This window comes from Sus scrofa, chromosome 11 (genome assembly GCF_000003025.6).
Source record: "Sus scrofa isolate TJ Tabasco breed Duroc chromosome 11, Sscrofa11.1, whole genome shotgun sequence".
In the NCBI taxonomy this organism is placed as follows: Eukaryota; Metazoa; Chordata; class Mammalia; order Artiodactyla; family Suidae; genus Sus; species Sus scrofa.
Window position 1 is genome coordinate 21254513 of NC_010453.5, and position 21858 is coordinate 21276370.

General features: G+C 43.3%; 1 protein-coding gene across 1 annotated transcript in view; it reads left to right on the top strand.

The window, feature by feature from the left end:
• CPB2 (carboxypeptidase B2) overlaps nt 1–21858 on the top strand; it is a 63804-nt gene that overhangs the window by 20066 nt on the left and 21880 nt on the right. The window contains exons 2-7 of the mRNA XM_001929146.4: nt 1640–1715; nt 4227–4351; nt 6384–6492; nt 9394–9495; nt 12027–12131; nt 21086–21196. Of these exons, the coding sequence (XP_001929181.1) occupies nt 1640–1715; nt 4227–4351; nt 6384–6492; nt 9394–9495; nt 12027–12131; nt 21086–21196 (628 nt within the window). The remainder of the gene's footprint in view (nt 1–1639; nt 1716–4226; nt 4352–6383; nt 6493–9393; nt 9496–12026; nt 12132–21085; nt 21197–21858) is intronic.

Consider the following 21858-nt stretch of genomic DNA (forward strand, 5'->3'; position numbering starts at 1 on the left):
GGTTGCCGTGGCTCTGGTGTAGGCCAGAGGCTACAGCTCCATTAGACCCCTAGCCCGGGAGCCTCCACATGCCATGGGCGTGGCCCTAGAAAAGACCAAAAAAGAAAAAAAAATAAGTAAAAGAAAGAAAGCCTCTGTAATTATTTAAGTGAAAAAAATAAAACTTACTATGTGCAATTGTAATGATGGTTTACAAAAAAAAAAAACAAAAAAAACCACAAAGTATCTACATGAAAATGATCAAAATTGCCAAGGTATCTGGATGGAAAATAAATGCAAAAGCCCATTTTATTTCTATTAACTCAGCAATTAATAACTAAGAGATGAAATGTTAAAAAGTCACCATTTACAAAAGAAAAGCAAATTTGCTAGAATAAATATAATAAAAAGTAGGCAACACAAGTGTATCACAGAGAAGAAAATGCGAATGGCCAGTAACCAAATGGAAATAATTCTACTTCATTCATAAGCCTGAAAATTTAAATTAAAATCACAAGAATATTCCATTTTACAACCATTAGATTGAGAAAGTTAAAAAGGCAGCACTGGAATTCTCTTATGGCACAGTGAATTAAGGATTTGGCATTGTCACTACAGAAGCTTGGGTTGCTGCTGTGGCACGGGTTCAATCCTTGGCCTAGGACCTTCCATGTGCCTTAGGTGCAGCCAAAAAAAAAAAAAAAAAAAAAAAAATTCAGATAGCATCAAGTCTTGAGGAGTTATAGGAAAACTTTTCCACCACCGGTGAAAATATAAATTGATATAAAAAATTTGAGGAATAATTTGACACTGTCCTGTAAAATGAAAATTGCATGTACTGTGTGAAATAGCAGTTCTGCTTGTAGACAAATCCTTGCACATAGAAACTATGATTAGATACTTTAACACAGATGATAATTGTAAAAATACAACATTGACTGAAAAAACACTATATCGAATACGTATGATATACCATTTTTATAACGTTGTCTAAATGTAATGATTAAGAACACCCTTATGCATTAAATATTTAATTTTTAAAATTAAAACATATACACGTCGGAAAAGTAAGCATTCTGCAAACCACCTCCATTTAGGAGGGCTTTTGATTTTGTAATTGCTTAGGAGTGGAGAGAATGACAGAGTTACTCTCTTTTTCATTTTTTGAGGTTACATTGACAGATGACATGAAGTTTCATGGGTACAACAGTTTATTTCTACTTCTGTATAGACAATGTGCTCACCACCAAAAATTTATTTTCCATCTGTCACCATACAGTTGACCCCCTACCCACTTAGCCCCCCCCCCCCGCCCCCCGTAACCACTACTCTGCTCCTTATACCTAGATTGTCTGGTTGTTTTGGTTTGGTTTGTCTCTTTTGTTTTATTTTATATTCCACATATGATATGAGTGAAACCCTGTGATATTTGTTTGTCTCCATCTGACTTATTTCACTTAGCATTATATCCTCAAAATCTACCCGTGTGTCAAAAATGGCAAGATTTTCTTTTTAACACTTTACTTCGTCTGTGATAAGACCCTTTTTTCTTTCAATGTTTTGCTGCCTTTCATAATTACCTAGAAGCGCTTCCCAGTATGATTTACCTTATTTTCACTTTTTACTTAACATCAAAATCCTGTTTTATTTTTTTCCCCAGTGGCCAGGTTTTATCTGCTCTTCCTAGAACCTCTAGGCAAGTTCAAATTCTGCAGAATCTTACTACAACGTATGAGGTAATTTCTCCCTCGTTTCTCTTCCTATTGGTTTTATTTTATACAAAGGTGGAGTGCCATGGTCTCTCCTTTGTGTTGTGTGACTTAAAAATGACTGGTACGAAACCCTCTTCTCGAAACCTTCTCCTTTCCATAATTTTATGGTTCCCCAAACCAAACTTCATTTGTGCTATTGGCTTTTCAGTCAGTTGTGTAATAGTACCTTGGGATTGAAAGTGTGAATTTACAAAGATGCTACAATAAAAGAAGTCCAGTAGGACTTTGCTTAAAAAGCAATATTTCTTGTGGGTTCCTGTCAGGGCTCAGCAGTAGGATCCATGAGGACACAGGTTTGATCCCTGGCCTTGCTCAGTGGGTTAAGGATCTGGCGTTACCATGAGCTTGGTTTAGGCTGCAGACGCGGCTTGGATCCTGCGTTGGTGTGGCTGTGGTGTAGGCTTGCTGCTACAGCTACAATTCGACCCCTAGCCTGGGAACTTCTGTATGCCACAGGCGCAGCTCAAAAACAAACAAACAAAAACATAATTCTTAACCAAGGTAGAAGCAGAAGAAACAAAAAAGAAAATGTATTAAAATGGCCATGCCTGAGACCCAATTCTCCAGAATGTAGAAAACTGATAAGAGTTATAAAATGTCATGATAAAAAAATTCATGGCTCCCTGGTTGTTGATTGAGGGTTCTCTGAGAAGCAGACATCAAAACCAGGTTAACGGAGGTTCCCTTGTAGCGCAGCGAGTTAAGAATCCAGCATTGCTGCCACTGTAGCCAGGTTTGATTCCTGGCCTGGGAACTTCCACATGCCATGGATGCAGCCTAAAAAAAAAAGAAAGGCAGATTAAAGGTGTAAGAGCCCGACCAGGGGGTTGCACCATCAAGCCGCTCCAACGCCTGTGCAGAATGGAGGGTTGCGCCTGGACCACTCCAGACTGCAGGGCAGTTCGGAGGAAGCTTTGGCTGGACCCTGGCAAGTCCTTAAGCTGACATTCCCTATCAGTGGAAACCCTTATCTGGCAGGAAGGGGCCTGCAATCTTTTGCCTGCCATCGTTTGCCTGCAGTGCCCCATCACTGGCGCCAGGTGGAGCCGCACAGCCTCAGCCTCTGGTGAATCAAGAGGGGCAGCGGTGGGAAAGGTCGGTCAACACAGCCTCTCCCACAGAGAGCTGATGGATGCGTTTGCACAGCCACCAGGCTGCGGACAGAGGAAACTCTGCCAGAGGAAGCATCAGAGATCCAGAATTTAGGTTGTGTTCCGCCTCTTTTTTTTTTTTTTCCTGTTGTTATTTTCCCAATACAATTTTTTTTCCCCCACTGTACAGCATGATGACCCAGTTACACATTCATGTCTACATTCTATTTTCTCACATTATCATGCTCCATCGTTAAGTGACTAGACATAGTTCCCAGGGCTACACAGCAGGATCTCATTGCTAATCCACTCCAAAAGCAATAGTTTGCATCTATTCTTAATGTGAGATTTTAGACAACTGAGCTTGGAGCCCTAATTTCTTCATCTGAATAGTGAAAATAATAACCCCTGCCTCCTCTATGATGAAGTGTTGTGATAGTGATCCAAGGCCGTGAGCATGAAAGTGTTTTGGAAAAAATGTAGTCAAATAGAAAAAAAAAAAAAGTTAAGTATTATGGGAAGGCATGACCCAAAGGCCATGATTAGGTTAAGGAAAAGGAACACCAACATGGTAATTATATCACGGGTATGAATTTTTTTTTTTTTTTTTTTTGGTTTTTAGGGTCGGAACCTGCAGCATATGGAGGTTCCCAGGCTGGGGGTCGAACTGGAGCTACAGCGGCCAGGCTATGCCACAGCCACAGCAATGAGGGATCTGAGCTTCGTCTTTGACCTACACCACAGCTCATGGCAACGCCGGATCCTTAACCCACTGAGCGAGGCCAAGGATGGAACCCGCATCCTCATGGACACTAGTCAGATTCATTTCTGCTGAGCCACGATGGGAACTCCCAGGTATGGAATTTTTATTAAAGAAAAAAACATTTTTCTTTCTAGATACACTTGCATTTCTTTTTAAACATTTGACATACACATCCAGTTTTTGTGTTTGCTTTGCCACACCTGTAGCATGTGGAAGTTCTTGGGCCAAGGATTGAACCCGAGCCACAGCTCTAACCAGAGCCACAGCAGAGACAATGATGGATCCCTAACCCACTGAGCACCAGGGAACTCCCATCCACATTCAGTTTTACAGCGGGTCCATAAAAATATCCATTCATTCATTCATTCATTCATTCATTATCTCACCAAATATTTAGAGGACCTAGTATGTTCCAGGCCCTCTTTAGCAACAGAGGTTACAGAGAATAAAACAACCTCCCTGTAAAATAAATGCTTATACTTCCTCACGTGTAATGGGGACCAGTGGCCAGGAATTGTCTCCCCCTCGCCCTTACAGACATACTTTTATGGCTTTAGATATAGATGAGAATGATGTGAATAGTCATTTTTATTTTATCAATTTTTCCCCTTGAAACTGCAGATTGTGCTCTGGCAGCCAGTAACAGCTGATGTAATTGAGAAGAAAAAAGAAGTCCATTTTTTTGTGAATGCATCTGATGTAAGCGCTGTGAAAACTCATTTAAATGAGAGCGGAATTCCATCCAGGTAGGCATGATTCCTGAGTAGAAGCCATCAGAAGAAGCCCCTCTGATGCTTCTTAGAAAAATACATACACTAAACATGGCCATGTGGACGTCTCTGGAATGGACAGGTGATAAAGCCCAAGTGGCAGCTCTGTGAGCTTGGCCAAGTGGTTTCCTCTCCCGGCCTCAGTCCCTTCTCTGAAAAGCACTGTTAGACTCCGTCATCTGTGGACACGCTGTGGTTCCTCCCAATGCCTTCCTTCGTATGATTTCTCTGCTCTGTGCCAGGGCTCCGGGAGCAAACTGGTCTTTCACTTTAGCGGGCTTTGGGGGTCTCTCTTGAAAAAGCAGCTGCTGAAGGGGATTTTGTTCCTTCTTCCTTTTGGAATCTCTTGTCTGCATCTCCTTTCTGCATCCATTGCCCAAGTGCCAGGGTCCCACGTGCCCTTGTACTTCCGGAGGCCGTGCTCAATTCCGTGTATCAGTGGGCAGCCTTTGGATACCACACTATGATGATTATTTTTTTACTTTGTTGTTTGGGGGGGTTTGGTTTTTAATTAAAGTATAGTTGGTTTGCAATTTGTGCCAACTTCTGCTGTATAGCAGAGTGACTCTGTTATATATATATATTCTTTTTTTTTTTTTTTGGTCTTTTTAGGGCTGAACCCACAGCATATGGAAGTTCCCAGGTGAGAGTTAGAATCGGAGCTAGAGCTGCCACCCTACACCACAGCCACAGCAGCCAGATCCGAGCCACATCTGCTACCTATACCACAGCTCACGGCAACACTGAGTCCTTAACCCACTGAGCAAGGCCAGGGATTGAACCCGCATCCTCATGGATACTAGTCGGGTTCCTTCACCACCGAGCCACGATGGGAACTCTGATAGACATTCTTTTTTTATATTCTTCTTTATCATGCTAAATCCTGGGAGATTGGATATAGTTCCCTGTGCTATATATAGAGTAGGACCTTGTGTATCCATTCTAAATGTAATATGATCATCATTAAAAGCATGTTACAGTTCCCTTCCAGGAACTGTGCTGAGCCTTTCTATACATTGTATCATTTAATCTTTATTTAACCTTGTGAGATACAATCCTCATTATGCCGATGAAAGAAATGTACAAATTTACAAAGGAATTTCGCAAGGTCAACAGACTAGAACACAGCAGAGCTAGGAGTCAAACTCAGACCTTTCTAATGTCAAGCCTTGGCTTTTACCCACAGGCCTAAATAAAAGAAACTTTCTTGGCCACACCTGTGGCATATGGAAGTTCCTGGGCTAGGGATCGAATCCAAGCTGCAGCTGCAACCTATGCCACAGCTGCGGCAACGCTGAACTCACTGTGCCAGGCCAGGGATCAAACCCTCGCTACCAGAGATGACACTGGATCCTTAACTCCAGTGTCCACAGCAGGTACCCCAAAAAGTTTTATTAAAATGACAGCTAACTTTCAAATTGTTCATAGAATGGCTTAACTCAGTTAAAATGTTTGTGCCTAGATAACTGTGTGACCCTTGGCAAAATAAATGAGATCACTTTCCCAAACCTTTCCTTCTCCTGTGCTCTTATTTCTCTAGAGATTTGGCCATCTTTGGGCTTATAGAACATCTGGTAGAGGTCTGTGGTTGTCACAAGGAAAAAAAAATAAAGTCTTTCTGCCTCTCCTTGGTCCTTAACTGAAAACAGAATAATGCCGTGTTCCTCTGGATTGAAGAAAGTTGTCTATTAACCTGTGTGTTTGTATAAAAGACACTAATGAGTCACAATCAAGAAATATGCTAACAGGGAGGACAGATCGAGAGGTTCAAGGCTTTGAACACCTACCACGCACAAGCCATGGTCTCTCTGCTTCCCCACCAAGGCTCTGCCCAGAGGGCTTGTGAATTTCAGCATCGCGTGCTGTTAGCCTGCTCGTATTTTCACCTCATACTTAGCATTTTTTAGTGATTTTTCCTTCCAAGCTCACCTGTTGTGCCTGCAGTGGGCTGTGCGGGAAAATCAGAGCCCGGCTTGGAAACCAGCTCACCCTGTGTTTCATCACCCAGTGTCTTGTTGGAAAATGTGGAAGACCTGATCCAGCAGCAGACTTCCAACGACACCGTCAGCCCCCGGGCCTCGTCCTCGTACTACGAACACTATCACTCACTAGATGAGGTAAGCTGTCACGTTGCGCTCCCACATCCGTCCTTTCAGGTAACGAGCGTTGCCGTTTCCATGGGAAATTGTTGAGGAATCATAATTGGTGGAAGACGGTGAAGAAAAGTCACACGTGGGTGGATTACGCGCAGGTAATGCATCCTTTTTGTAGATTTCGTGCCTGGGGAGATGGCGCTGATCTTGGACGTGGCCCCTGAGCAGGCTGTTGGTCCTGAGAGTGTCTCTGACTGTCAGGAGTAACACTGCAGTGAGAACGGGGAGAGCAGGAAATTAAAATGGGGCCTTTTTCCTGAAACTGCCATACACAGACACACACAGACACACACACACAGACACACACACACACACAGTCCAATTAATCATGCCCCCTTGAACCATTACCCTGAAAATACTCTTGCGGAATAATTGCCACATTATCTCACAGAATTGAAGGGATTTATTCACTTATTATAAAGTGTATAAGTGCATTTTATTTCCCTTAGAAGGAACCTATGTAAAATAATAATAATAATAATAATAATAATCCTTTGCTTTAATCTTTAAGAAACTGTTTTTTTCTTCTTTCTTTCTTTCTTTGGGCCACACCTGGGGCACATGGACGTTCCTGGGGTAGGAGTTGCATTGGAGCCGCAGCGGTCAACCTGTGCCACAGCCATGGCAATGCCAGATCCCAGCTACAGCTGTGACCTATGCTGCAGCTTTCAGCAACGCTGGACCCTTAACCTACTGAGCAAGGCCAGGGATCGAACCTGAATCCTCATGGATACCAATTAGGTTCTTAACCCACTGAAACACAATGGGAGCTCTGATTTTTTTTCTATTAGTATTTATAGGTTCCAGCTTTTCTAGAGGGAAATTAAGCAGCATATTGATCGGCTGTTGACCTCAGTAAGCTTTCACATTCTACTGTAAGAGCCATTTCCCATATTTGTTAGTTGAAAGGGTAAACCCCTCAAAGTACCTTCTTTCTTTCTTTTTTTGTCTTTTTAGGGCTGCCCCCCCGCCGCCCCCTAGCCCCTGCAACACATAGAGGTTCCCAGGCTAGGGGTCCAGTCAGAGCAACAGCTGCTGGCCTACACCACAGCCACAGCAAAGCCAGGTCCGAGCCGTGTCTGTGACCCACACCACTGCTCGCCGCAATGCCAAATCCTTGACCCACTGAGCAAGGCCAGGGATCGAACCAGCAACCTCGTGGTTCCTAGTCGGATTCACTTCCGCTGCAGAAACAAACTCCCCAGAGCACTTTCTTTTCAATGTAATACACTCCAAGTAATACAAATCCCTTGATACCTTTTATTCTTTCATAGGCATATGCTGCTGTATTCCTTCATATGAGTATTTTTATCCTGCTTGGCTAGGTGCCCAGAAACTGTTAAGGACCATATCCTTATTTTTAAGACATCTAAGACTTAAGCAATAAGAATCAATTTTTAAATTTAATCTCCAAAAGCATCTGTTCCTTTCCAGTTAGTTACACCAGAACTCCGTGCGCTTCTCCCCCTGATGTACCCGGCTGGTTGATGGGGATCTCAAATGGCAGCCCTGTCCTTTCTCTCTCCTACCTTCCCTCTGTCTCTTCCACCAAGATCCCCTCCCTCCAGCCTCCCCCATCCGTCCTGCGGCAGCAAACTTGAGGCCCAGAGTTGAGAGGCTGGGTAGGCACCCTTTGCAAAATGGAGAAGGAAACTCTGCCTTCCTACTACGTCCAGCTGCTGTGTTGGGTTTGGTAGGAAGAGGGGAATGCCAGAAGTATTTAAAAATATTTTTCTTGTATATTTAAAATATTTTGTTCGAAGAGAGATTTTTTTCTTACCCTATCCCCAGGAAAGAATTGGAAAGCCATGAGCGGAAAAAAGCATTAGAAATAAAGCCGAGCGTTGGCTGTGGCCCCTGTAGATGGTGTACGGGTGTGAAGATGGCTCCTGAGAATGTGGTCTGGGTTAAGACACGAGCAGGTCCATCATTCGGCCTGCTTTGAAGGGGACGCTAGCCTAAAGTCAGACCCAGCATCTTGCATTTGTTTTTCCTTCCACGGTACTCTTGACGGAATCAGAAAGCACTGGACTTCCACCCAGGAGAGAGGTCCGGAATCAGACGCTTCCCGGGGTGGAAGAGAATTGTCTCTTCTCCAGATCGTCCTCGCCTTTGCCTCATCCCTTCAGAGATCTTATCATGGGTGCCAGCTTCTCCGGTGGGAAATAGTGACACCTCCATTTAGCTGGTGCAAAGCCAGTGCCCAGTGCTTCTTTAGCTTCCTCTTGAGAAATGAATTAAAACATAATCCCATATAGGAGTTCCGATGGTGGCTCAGTGGTAGTGAACCTGACTCGGATCCCTGAGGACATGGGTTTGATCCCTGGCCTCGCTTAGTGGGTTAAGGATCCGGCATTGCCATGAGCTGTGGCGTAGGTTGAGGACGCAGCTTGGATCTGTGGCTGTGGTGTAGGCTGGCAGCTGCAGCTCTGATTCCACACCAGCCCAGAAACTTCCATATGCTGTGGGTGCAGCCCTCAAAAAAAAAAAAAAAAAAAAAAAAAGAAAAAGAAAAAATCCCATATAAAAATAAGCTCTTGAATTTCATATGCAGAGCAGGACATCAACGTGAGGAGCCTTTAAAAAGAGCTTTCAGGAACCGTGGTTTAAAGATTAACGTTTCTTACCTTGTCCTAAGATTCTTAGAACGTTTTCACGCTTTCTCTAACCCTTGACATGTTTCAAAACTTTATTGATTTTCTCAACAGCAGCACCAGCACCCTGCCCCCAAGTGTTTCAGCTCCTCATTCTGTCCACGTACAAGTGTTTTAGAGGGATCGCCTTTCCCTGAAAAAGGCGCTTCTTTTGTCAGGGAAATGCTTTGAACTTGCTCTGTGACTGACCGCTGGTTTTCTGCTTGGATAGATCTATTCTTGGATAGAGGTTATAACTGAGCGGCATCCTGATATGATTGAAAAAATCCACATTGGATCCTCATATGAGAAGCGCCCACTTTATGTTTTAAAGGTATGTTGTGGGGAGAAGCATTGATCTTTCAACTTTGGGGAGGGGGGGTGTTCCTTCTCCAGCAAGGCTTATTATTACTTGGATTTTTTTTTTTTTTTTGAGTTCTGGGAATAAGTATATTACCAGTGTCCCTCAACTTTAATACCCGGCTATTTAGAGCTTGTTACTACCTTTAATTTTCCCCCCTTTACTAATGCCGTGTAGGTCTAAGCGTAGTAACCTCAGTTTTAGAATCAATTCTGTGTCTACTTATGTGTCAGTGAAGCCACTTAACCTTTCTGGGCTTCAGCGCCTACTTTCAGAAAATGAGAGATGTGGTCTAGATTATTTTTCAAACCCTTGTTTTATGTGCACCACCACCTCTAACTGACTTACTTGGAGAAAAAAAAAGGAGAGGAGTCTGTTATTGAACAAATATTGACATAGATCCAGTTTTTGGAACCAAAGAAAGAGCTGAACAATGAAACCCACGAAAGGATAGGAATCGGGGTGACACTGGGAATCCTTGGCAGAGATGCTGATATGATAGCTTCTGCTTCAGTCACCCTCTGTTTGGTTATTTATTTTCAGGTAAATAAATTAGCCTTAGTCTGGTTAGTGAATTTGGCCACAGGAAGAATACTGAAACCAAACTAAGTTCTGCCTGTCAATTGCTGATTCTGCACTTCTGTTTTTTGTTTTTTTTTTTTTAACCACTCTTTCCCTTAAAAAAAAATTAAATGTGAAATAAAATACATTTTAAAGATGCTCTGGAAAAATGTGACCATTGGAAAAATGCATTCGACATAGTAGCATTTACTTTATGCATACTTTCCCGATGTTGCCTAAATTGCTGATAGGTGAGCCTGTTCGATTATCCAAAGGTAAGATTTTGAGTCAGGACTTCTGGGTTTTAATCTGTTCTGACAAGAACCTGCAGTGCAAATTGAAGGCAGATGTAGGAAACATCGGAGCTTCCTGGCAGCTGAGTGGGCCATCCAGGCTGGCTTGGTGTAGTCACGGCATGCCTACGTATGACATTTACTTTCTTCGGAACTGGTGTGTCTGGAACCCAGATGTACCTGTTGGAAACCCCTGTTTCCTGCTTGCTTCACTCCCAATCTTACTTAATCTAGAATGTGGACATCATGTGAGGTGTCCACATGTCTTGGGGTGACCAAGACAGTTAGACAAAAGGTTGAGGAAGGCAACTAGTCCAGACAACTCAGGATTTTCTTTTAAATGGAATAGATTAAATCAGCTGGGTAATTCTCCTCTCTGTCCAGTTTGACCCCTTGAGGTCAACGTCATTTGATTTTCTCACATGTCTTCTTGTCGGGTATCGCTTAGCTCCAGGTTAGTGAAGAAAAAACTTCTGCGTGATGTCAGTGGCAACCTAAAAATCAAGCACTCTTTTGTTCTGGTTTTGGAATTCCAACCCCGTAAATCTGTTTGATTTTGCAACTCTCTTCTCCCTTCCCTCCAAATTCTAAAATTGTCGCTATTTTTTTTTTTTATTCCGCCCTCTCCCTCCACCCCCATGAGTAGTTTTTAAACACAAGTGAAACTAGGAGTTCCCATCGTGGCGCAGTGGTTGACGAATCCGACTAGGAACTATGAGGTTGCGGGTTCGATCCCTGGCCTTGCTCAGTGGGTTAAGGATCCGACGTTGCCGTGAGCTGTGGTGTAGGTTGCAGACCCGGCTCAGGTCCCATGTTTCTGTGGCTGCGGTGTAGGCCAGTGGCTACAGCTCCGATTGGACTGCTAGCCTGGAAACTTCCATATGCCGAGGGAAACGGCCCTAAAAGAAGACAAAAAAGAAAGCAAACAAACAAACAAACAAACGCAAGTGAAACTATGATTCATTTTGTTTGGAGGTGATTTTGAGAATTTGTCTAAAGATATCAAAGGCTGTCATTGGGGAAGGGTTGGGAGTTCTTACTCCAGAAAGTTGGCAGCTTACACTGTCCTCCATGCTGTAAATCAGAATAAGTCCTCTGTCCCCAGATTTGTTGGTCATAAATTTGTGTGATGCTAGAAGTGTGCTTTTTTGTGTGTGAAGTAAGGAAATAATCCACACATTAAAAGTGTAAACCCTGGGAAAATGGTGAGAGGGTCCAAATTTATATGGAGCACCGCTGGCTTCACCCTCCCAAGCCTTTTGCTGTTCCAAACCTCCCTCAGGAAATTGCCCACCCAACACATAGTAGCCAATTAATTCTAACTAGAGTGTGAAGCTCTAGCTCCTGGGTCTCTACTTCTGTACTTTCTCACGCAGCTCTGGCATCACCAGGTAACTGTAGGGGAATAAAAAGAGCCTTAAATCAAGTCCTGGCTTCAGACCTCAGTCCCAACTCTGACCAGCTGTGTGACCTTAGCTAGTGATTTTTAATCACATCCTCTTTTAATTTCCCTGGAGAATTCGCAAAGGAATGCAGAGGAGGATGCATATTTCACAGACTGGCTAACAGGATTTTAAATAGAAGCACTATATACTTGAAAGTTATTATCCTGAAGCTTCTTGTTCTTGCTTTTTGGGTTTCTCTGGGCAGGTTTCTACAAAAGAACAAAAGGCCAAAACTGCCGTCTGGATTGACTGTGGAATCCATGCCCGAGAATGGATCTCTCCTGCTTTCTGCTTGTGGTTCATAGGCCATGTGAGTATTCACATTTTCTTTTTTTGAAAGTTTTTTGGAAGTTTAGTTGATTTACAAGGCTGTGATCATTTCGGTTCTACTGTTACAGCCGTTGCCCAGCAACCCTGCCCCTGAGCATATCAGCTCTGGTGACAGCCCTGTGGCTGTTGTGTACCAGCTCCAGCAGCTCTGTGGCTGCAGTGGATCCGTTCTTTTCCCCAGTGAGAAACCAAGCGAGCACTCAGAGAGGTGGAGACCTCAGGTTTATCATGCCCGCGGGCTCAGAGGAGATGGCTCTCCGGAGTCTGAGCCCCGAAGAAGGGTTTCACGAGGCTTTTATGGGCTACCTCTTCCGGGTCCATGCTTGGCTGGTCGGACCTGGAGTGAGGTCAGGCAAGGTAGTAGAGGCGGAGACAAGTTTACAGAAGCAGGTGTGTGGGGAGGGTGGCTGGGGACAGTTGGGTGGACTTTGCTGAGTCATCATGGCCGGGGTCTCTCCTTTGTACCTTTTTCTGGGGATATTTTCTCCTACACAACAACAAAGTGACCCATTCACACATGTACCCACAGCCAGCCTCTTTCAGATGAGTTCTCTACAGCAGCTCCCCACTGGCCAGTCATTCCGTGTGCCTCAGGGTGCATTGCCAGTCCCAAACCCCCAGTCCGTCCCCACCACCACTGCCTGTCCCCTTTGGTAACCATAAGTTTGTGAGTCTGTGAGTCTGTTTTCAGTTCTGCAAATAAGTTCATTTGTATCCTTTTTTTAGACTCCATGTATAAGTGATATCATATGACAATTATATATATTTCATTGTCTGACTAACTTCACTTAGTATGATAATTTCTAGGTCCATCCATGTTCCTGAAATGGCATTAATTTATTCTTTTTATGGATGAGTAGTATTCAATTGTATATATGTACCACATCAATTTTTTTTTTTCCTTTGGGGCTACACTCGTGGCATATGGAGGTTCCCAGGCTAGGAGTTGGATCCAAGAGGTAGCCGCTGGCCTATACCACAGCCACAGCAATGCTGGATCCAAGCCACATCTGTGACCTACACCACAGCTCATGGCAACACTGGATCCTTAACCCACTGAGCAAGGCCAGGGATCGAACCTGCGTCCTCCTGGATGCTAGTCGGGTTCGTTTCCGCTGAGCCATGATGGAACTCCTATATGTACCACATCTTCTTTATCCATTCCTCTGTTGATGGACATATAGGTTGCTTCCATGTCTTGGCTTTTGTAAATAGTGCTTCAGTGAACACTGGGGTGCATGTATCTTTTCTATTTATGCCTTTGTCTGGAGAGATGACTAGGGATGGGATTGCTGGATCGTATGGTAGTTCTATTTTTAGTTTTTTGAGGCACCTCCATACTGTTTTCCATAGTGGTTATACCAATTTACATTCCCACCAACAGTGTAAGAGGGTTCCCTTTTAGTGTTCACATTTTCTTAAGCCAGAGCTTCTCAATATGTGTTCTAGGACCACGTGCATCAGAATCAACTGGCCTGTTTATTAAATGCATTTTCCCAGGTCACAACCTAGAATTCTGGAGTTCAAATCTCTAGAGGTGAGGCTTGGGAATCTACAATTTTCACAAGTTTCCCAGGTGATTTTATGCATATTAAGTTTGAGAACCAAGATTTAAACATTTCAATTACCCTAAAGATTATCTGCCTTACCCTCTCTACATTGCTGGCTGAGGCTAAACACTGCAACATAATTAAGAAATCTGCAGTTGTAACATGCTTACTAAGTACAAGAAAGAACTGAAGTAATTATTTAAATTGAGTCCTGATTAATTTATTTCTCTTTTGATTTGAATTAGCTAGATGATCTTTTGCCCTATTCCACCCTTGGAAACTGAACATAAAGTACAACATTATAGAGTGAATCATATTTTCCATATATCATAATAGGGGAAGTAAGGGATTTTGTCTCTGGAGAAGGACTTGGCATCAAAAAAATCCATGTGTAAAACAAAGAGGAGTTTCTGTTCTGGCTCAGTGGATTACAAACCCGACTAGTATCCATGAGGATGCAGGTTTGATCCCTGGCCTCACTCAGTGGGTTAAAGATCCCACAATGCTGCAAGCTGTCATGTAGGTCACAGATGCCACTTGGACCTGCTGTTGCTGTAGCTGCGGTGTATGCAGTATAGGCCAGCAGCTGCAGTTCCTATTCGACCCCTAGGTGTAGCCCTAAAAAAAAAAAAGACAAAGAGTATATCTTAAAAGCAAAAATCATAATGACTATAAACCTCTATAAATGAAAACAGTAAAAATTACGTATTTTTCATATATGTTTTCTACACTGTTTTATACAAAGAGCTATTGCCACTGGAAAAATAACTTAAAGTGTGTGTCCTTCTTCTTCTTTTTTTTTTTTTCTTTTTTTGTATTTTTAGGTCCACACCCCCAGCTTATGGAAGTTCCCAGGCTAAGGGTCTCATCAGAGCTGTAGCCGCCAGCCTACACCACAGCCATAGCAACGTGGTATCCGAGCCACGTTTGTGACCCACACCACAGCTCATGGCAATGCCGGATCCCCAACCCACTGAGTGAGGCCAGAATTCAAACCTGCATCCTTATGAATACTCGTCGGTTTTGTTACCACTGAGCCGCAATGGGAACCCCTAAAACAGATGTCCTTCTGATAAGAGTTTATGGTTGTCTCTGTGTCTGGCCAAATGCATCTCTCCCTGCCTTTATTTTCCTTGCCGTCTTCTCTTCCCCATCCGCGGAGCTGCAGTATCCCTGAGCCTACTGGAAAGTTCCCAACCACCTGACCCTAAACATCGCTCAGTCACTTGATAATCGGGAACCTCCTCCAAGCTGGTTAGTTTTATTCATTTTAGATACTGAAGGGAGCAGCTGTTAGTGGAGAGAGAAATGTGCAAAGCAAGAAGGAAAGAACATTTCTTTTTCATTTTATTGATGAACCTGAAAAGGACCAGACAGAAACTCTAATTCGTGTTGACTCTGATTCATATCAGTGTAGTTGTCCCTAACGGCTGTCCCTCTTCCATCCCTCCGGTAACAGGCTACCTTCTATTCCACCCACTTACTCAATCTTTGTAAGCTGAAGTTTCTTATTCCACAAATATTCATGAATTGCCTATAAGGTTCCAGACTCTGGAGATACAATGGGAAACACATTATAGCCTAAGAACCTCAGAGTCAAGTATTTCACCCAACACCACGGAGCCCCAACATTGATCCCTTGTCCTCATGGATACTAGTTGGGTTTGTTACCACTCAGCCATCATGGGAACTCCCATATGTTCTCTCTTTTTTTTTTTTTTTGTCTTTTTGCTATTTCTTGGGCCGCTCCCGCGGCACATGGAGGTTCCCAGGCTAGGGGTCTAATCCAAGCTGTAGCCACTGGCCAACACCAGAGCCACAGCAACGCTGGATCCGAGCCACGTCTGCGACCTACACCACAGGCTCACGGCAACACCGGATCCTCAACCCACTGAGGAAGGGCAGGGACCGAACCCGCAACCTCATGGTTCCTAGTCGGATTCGTTAACCACTGCGCCACCACGGGAACTCCCCATATGTTCTTTTTTATGTTCTTTTCCATTTTGCTTTTTATGGGATATTGAATACACTTCCCTGTGTTCTATTGTAGGACCTTGTTGTTTATCCATCCTATGCTAGTTTGCAACCAGAGGCCAAATTTAGATCCCTTCTATGTCTGCAAAGGCAGGGGGCTGAGGCTGACTTGGCATGTCTCTGTCACCATCGCCCAACATGGGGTCTGGCATCATAGGAGCCCAATGACCATGCGTTGACCATGCCATCTTGCTCAGTACTTTATCTGGCAACTTGTTCTTCTCACAGCTCACTTCCTCCTTGAACCTATGTCCTGGAGGATTCTCATTTAATTGCACACAGCGTTGGCTCTCTACACCCCGAGGACTTTGATGGAATTCCTTCGGCTGCTGCCCCTCGTACCTGACGCATGACCTGTGAAGGACACTGCTTCATAGCAGCTCCATCAAATAGCGGGGCTGCTCTTTCTTCTGTGTCTCCAGGTGCCACAGGTCCAGGAGGGCGTGGATCAACCTCCTCCTGTCCTGGCACTGCCCTCCTCTCCTTCTTCCCCTAAACTCTCCATCTGATCTGGTTGAACCACCTCTGTTTTTTCTTATTACTGCTGTCTGTGGCTCCAGGTAATTCCCTGGAATGTGGCTCCTGGTTCTTTATTGCCCTCTGACTCTTACCACTATTCTGAGTGAGTTCAAAGTCCCTATATGAGACCCATCTAACAAATTATTTTCTCAGCTCCTTGAAATGGTCTACACAGCTAAACCCAACCTCAATACTGTCTTAGTAAACTTCCCCCAAGGCCATCCTCTCAGGGAGAATTCTCTTCCTGATCCTCTGATACAGAATGTGACCCCTGACAGCAACAGAGAAGGCCGGGGGAGCCATTGAACACTCTAACTTCTCTCTCTTTTTTTGTCTTTTTAGGGCCGTTCCTGTGGCATATGGAGGTTCCCCAGCTAGGTGTCGAATCAGAGCCACAGCTGCCAGCGTACACCACAGCCACAGCAACGTGGGATCTGAGCCACATCTGCGACCTACACGGCAATGCCCAGATCCTTAACCCACTGAACGAGGCCAGGGATCGAACCTGCATCCTCATGGATGCTAGTCAGATTCGCTTCCACTGAGCCACGATGGGAACTCCCACTCTGGCTTCTTAATTTCCTCTCCTTCCACTTCTCTCATTCCGTACACTTATTATGCATGCTTTTAATTTTTTTCCTTTAGTAGATTTCCAGTCCTTGGATATGTCTGCTTTCTTCCAATCCATCTGCTCCTTTCCAGGAATCTCTTCCTTCACTAACGGGTCTGAATCCCATCACAAACGTTCCATTCACCTGTATCCTGAATTTCTTGCCGTCTTGATCTGCCCTTCAGGAGCCCCAACCCTAGACACCTCACAGAATTAACCATCCTTCTTCAAGCCACCCCCTATGGGGACAATGATGAAAATATTCTACAGTCAAATAGAGGTGATGGTTGCATAACTGTGAATATCATAAAGCCCACTGAATTATATATTTTAAAATGGTGAATTTTCTGGAACGTGAATTGTATCTCAAAGAAGCTGTTAAAAATAGTCACGCCTTCCTCTAGGATTTCAGCTGCAGCTGCCCATGAGGGCAGGGCTTGGCATGCAGACGACAGGCTATATTTCACCCTTCACTCACCCCTTCTGTTTGGAGCCCTGTTAATCAGACAAGAAATTCTAGGGCTAATATTGAGCCCTCTCAGTGTCTAACTTTTTGCTGAAAGACTTCCTTCCAACTATTGCTAAGGTAGGAAGGAAATAAAGAGGATGAGAAGGACCAGAGAGATTAACCACTGCATGCCTATTGAGAGTTCTGCAGTCATTGTAGAAATAAGAATAAGGTGCTTTCTTATTCTAAAGAAAATAAGCTCTCCTAATCTTTTTCCTCATAATGAAAGCTGCATTAGTACTGAAAAATTACTCCAATATAAAGTTACAAATTTGTAGCATAAAAATATATTTAACTGGCTGTTCAGCTATTTAAGAGATGGCGTTTCTCATTCTATAAAATCGCTTCCTTTTCATCAAGCTTTTTTTTTCTGACCTTTAGTAGATTAAGAAGTCACTTGTACTTTTGCTTTCCTTTCTGCCATATTTCATAACTGGTTACCCCTAGCAAAGGATCTTTTTTTCAATTTTTTAATTTCCTTTATTCATGAGCATTTATTTATATGTGATATGTGCAATGGAATTTCGTTTTATTATTATTACTATTATTAAAGTATAGTTGATTTACAATGTTTCATCAAGTTCTGTTGTACAACAAAGTGACCCAATCACACACAGTTCCCTGTGCTGTGCAGTAGGGTCCCTTTGCCCATCCATTCCAAATGTAACAGTTTTCTTCCCAAAAACCCCCAAATTCCCATCCATCCCACTCCGTCCCCCTTTCCCGTTGGAAACCCCAAGTTTGCTCTTCTTGGCCATGATCTGTTTCTGCTTTTTGTTTGTTTGTTATTTTTAGATAGGATCATCTGTTCCATACTTTAGATTCCACACATAAGTGATCTTAATTTGACTATTGTGGTTGTTTTAGGGAAATATGGATATAATATTTTAAACATTGAAAGAAAAAGTGGGGGAGTTCCCGTCGTGGCGCAGCGGTTAACGAATCCGACTAGGAACCAAGAGGTTGCGGGTTCGATCCCTGTCCTTGCTCAGTGGGTTAACGATCCGGTGTTGCCGTGAGCTCTGGTGTAGGTTGCAGATGTGGCTCGGATCCTGCGTTGCTGTGGCTCTGGTGTGGGCTGGTGGCTAAGGCTCCAATTGGACCCCTAGCCTGGGAACCTCCATATGCTGCGGGAGTGGCCCAAGAAATAGCAAAAAGACAAAAAAAAAAAAAAAAAAAAAAAAAAAAAGAAGAAAGAAAGAAAGAAAGAAAAAGTGGTAAAGTTTTAGCTATAGCAAAGGTAAGATTTAAAAGACATTTTCTGGGAGTTCTCTTGCGGCACAGTGAATTAAAGATCTGTAGCAGCTTGGGTCACTGCTGTGGCATGAGTTTGATCCCTGGCCTAGGAATTTACACATGGCAAGGGTGGGGCCAAAAAAAAAAAAAAAGGACATTTTGGGAGTCCCCTAGTGGCCTAGTGGGTTAAGTGGTTAAGTAGTGGGTTAAGGATCTGGTGTTATTATTTCTATGGCATCCTGGCCTGGGAACTTCTGCATGCCGTGGGTATGGCCAATATATAAATGAATAAATAAATAAATTTTAAAAGACATTTTTTTTGGTCAATAATGAAAAAATAATTTTTTTCTTTCCTTTTTTTTTTTTTGGCTGTGCCTGCAGCATGTGGAAATTCTAGAGATTGAACCCTCACAACAGGAGTGACCCTGACTGCTGCAGTGACAACACCAGATCCTTAACCCACTAGGCTACCAGGGAACTAAAAAAAAAAATTCTTAAAGTCTTTTGGGTAAAGTTTAAATCAAATAATTGAAAACTAATCCACAAAACAAAATGTAGCAATGTTGCCACAGTGAAGATCTTAAACCAAAGCTTAGTTCTAGATAAAATGATTTAACTGGATGAAATTCAGCTTTGTGGTTCTCCTGCACCTCTATTTGGTCATTTGGGGGTGAACTGCTCAGTCATCAAAACATGGATGTCCTTGGATCATGTTGAAATATATGACACTAAGCTGGGCATGAGTCTAAAGCAGAGAGGAGCTGTCAGATGATGCGTGTTAGGAAACTCATAGCCAGTATCTAGGAAAACTGACCACTGACTTTAAAGCCAAATGACCTGATGCTTCAGAAACACACTCAATCCTAGCAAAAAAATTAGCTCACCAATTATAAGGACAATGGAGAAAGTATTATCTACTCATATCTGGGAATAAGACAAGGTTAGTTTAAGCTCTGATTGACATAGATTATTGTAAAAAGAGTGAACCTAGGAGTTCCCACTGTGGCTCAGAGGGCTAAGGACCTGACGTTGTCTCTGTGAGAATGTAGGTTCAATCCCTGACCTCAATCATTGGGTTAAGGATCTGATATTGCCTCAAGCTGTGGTGTAAGTCACAGATTTGGCTCAGATCCACAGGACCACAGCTGTGGTGTGCGCCTCAGCTGCGGCTCCGATTTGACCCCTGCCTGACCAGAGAGCGTCCAAATAGCACATGTGTGGCCACAAAAAACATGGAAGTGTGGAACTGTATCCAGGTTTTTGTTTCCTTAAATCTTTGTAGTGGGCTTTATGCCTTAATAAAGAATTCTTCTTATTTCTTAAAGGAAATTGTAGAAAATGTATGGCTCTATTTTCTGCCTCCATTAAGTCGGTAGGTAGACCAGTTGTCCCATGTCCGGGACATTTACCACCACTTGGCAACACAGTACCTTAAGTTCAGACTTTTCAGGGAATTAATATGCTTCCTGAAAGTTGAATACTTTTTCAAAAATAAAAGGAATAGACTAGGTTTAGTGGCTGTTAACGAGATGGATGTTAACTAGACTTATCAAGGTGATCACAATATGTGCAGATGTCAAATCATGATGTGAAATCATGATGTGAAATACCTGCAACTAATACAGTTGACCCTTGAAGAACACAGGGCTTAGGGGCCCCCAGTCTCCATACACCCAAAAGTCCACACGTAACTACAGTCAGCCCTCCATATCCACAGTTCCTCATCCCTGGGTTCAGTGAACTGCAGGCTGTATGGGACTGTGCTATAGTACTTCTTGTTGAAAAGAATTGGCATGCACGTGGTCCCACGCCTTTCAAACCTGTGTTACTCAAGGGTCAACTATGCAATATTAGATGTCAATTATATCTCAAATTAAAAAAAGAAGCAACTAAGTTTAGAAGCACTTAAAAATGGAGTTCCTGTTGTGGCTCAGCCGGTTAAGAACCTGACTAGTATCCATGAGGAGGCAGTTTCAATCCCTGGCCTTGCTCAGTGGGTTAAGGATCTATCACTGCTGTGAGCTGTGGTTTAGGTTGCAGACGCAGCTCAGATCCCACATGGCTGTGGTGTAGGCTGACATCTACAGCTCCGATTTAACCCCTAGCTTGCCAACTTCCATATGCCATGGGTGTGGCCCTTAAAAAAAAAGAAAGAAAAAAAAGGAGTTCTCACCATGGCTCAGAGGTAATGAATCTGACAGGTGTCCATGAGGATGCGGATTCAGTCCCTGGCCTCACTCAGTGCATTGGAGATTTGGCATTGCCTTGAGCTACGGGGTGGGTTGCAGATACTGCTCGGATCTGGCATTGCAGTGGTTGTGGTGTAGGCTGGCACCTGCATCTCCGACTGGACCCCTCGCCTGGGAACTTCCGTATGCCACAGGTGCGGACCTGAAATTAAAAAAAAAAAAAAAAAGACCGGAAAAAAAGAAGCATGTAAAAGGTCTGCTATTAAATATGTTTGATTTGATTTGCAGGCAACTCATTTCTATGGGGCAGAAAAACTTTACACCAGTCTTCTGAGGCACATGGACTTCTATGTTATGCCAGTGGTTAATGTGGATGGTTATGACTACACGTGGAAAAAGGTACGTGAAGGCAAAGAAAACAAAACACATGCCCTTTGGGGATACAGGCTACAGAGGCTGAAATATCTATGGAATCCTGGATCCTGACATAATGGTTTTATTATGAAAAAAATTTAATTCATTATGGAAAAATCTAAACATATATAAGAATGGGAATGGGAGTTCCCATCGTGGCACAGTGGTTAACGAATCCGACTAGGAACCATGAGGTTGCGGTTCATCCTGCCTTGCTCAGTGGTTAAGGATCTGGCGTTGCCGTGAGCTGTGGTGTAGGTTGCAGACGCGGCTCGGATCCGAGTGCTGTGGCTCTGGTGTAGGCGGTGGCCACAGCTCCGATTCACCCTAGCCTGGAACCTCCATATGCCGCGGAGCGCCTAAGAAATAGCAAAAAAAAAGACAAAAAAAAAAAAAAAAAAAAAAAAAAAAAATGATTGTATAGTAAACTCCCATATGCCCATCGTGCAGCCTAACAACTCATGGCCAATCTTTTTTTATCTCTATCCCCTACCTACTTCTATCTTACCCATATTATTTTGAAGCAAATCTCAGATACTATATCATTTTGTCAATGAATATTTCAGGGTGCATCTCTAAATGAGGTCTAAAAATAACCACAATGCAATTAGACATACAAATGCATGATAATTACTTAATATCATAAA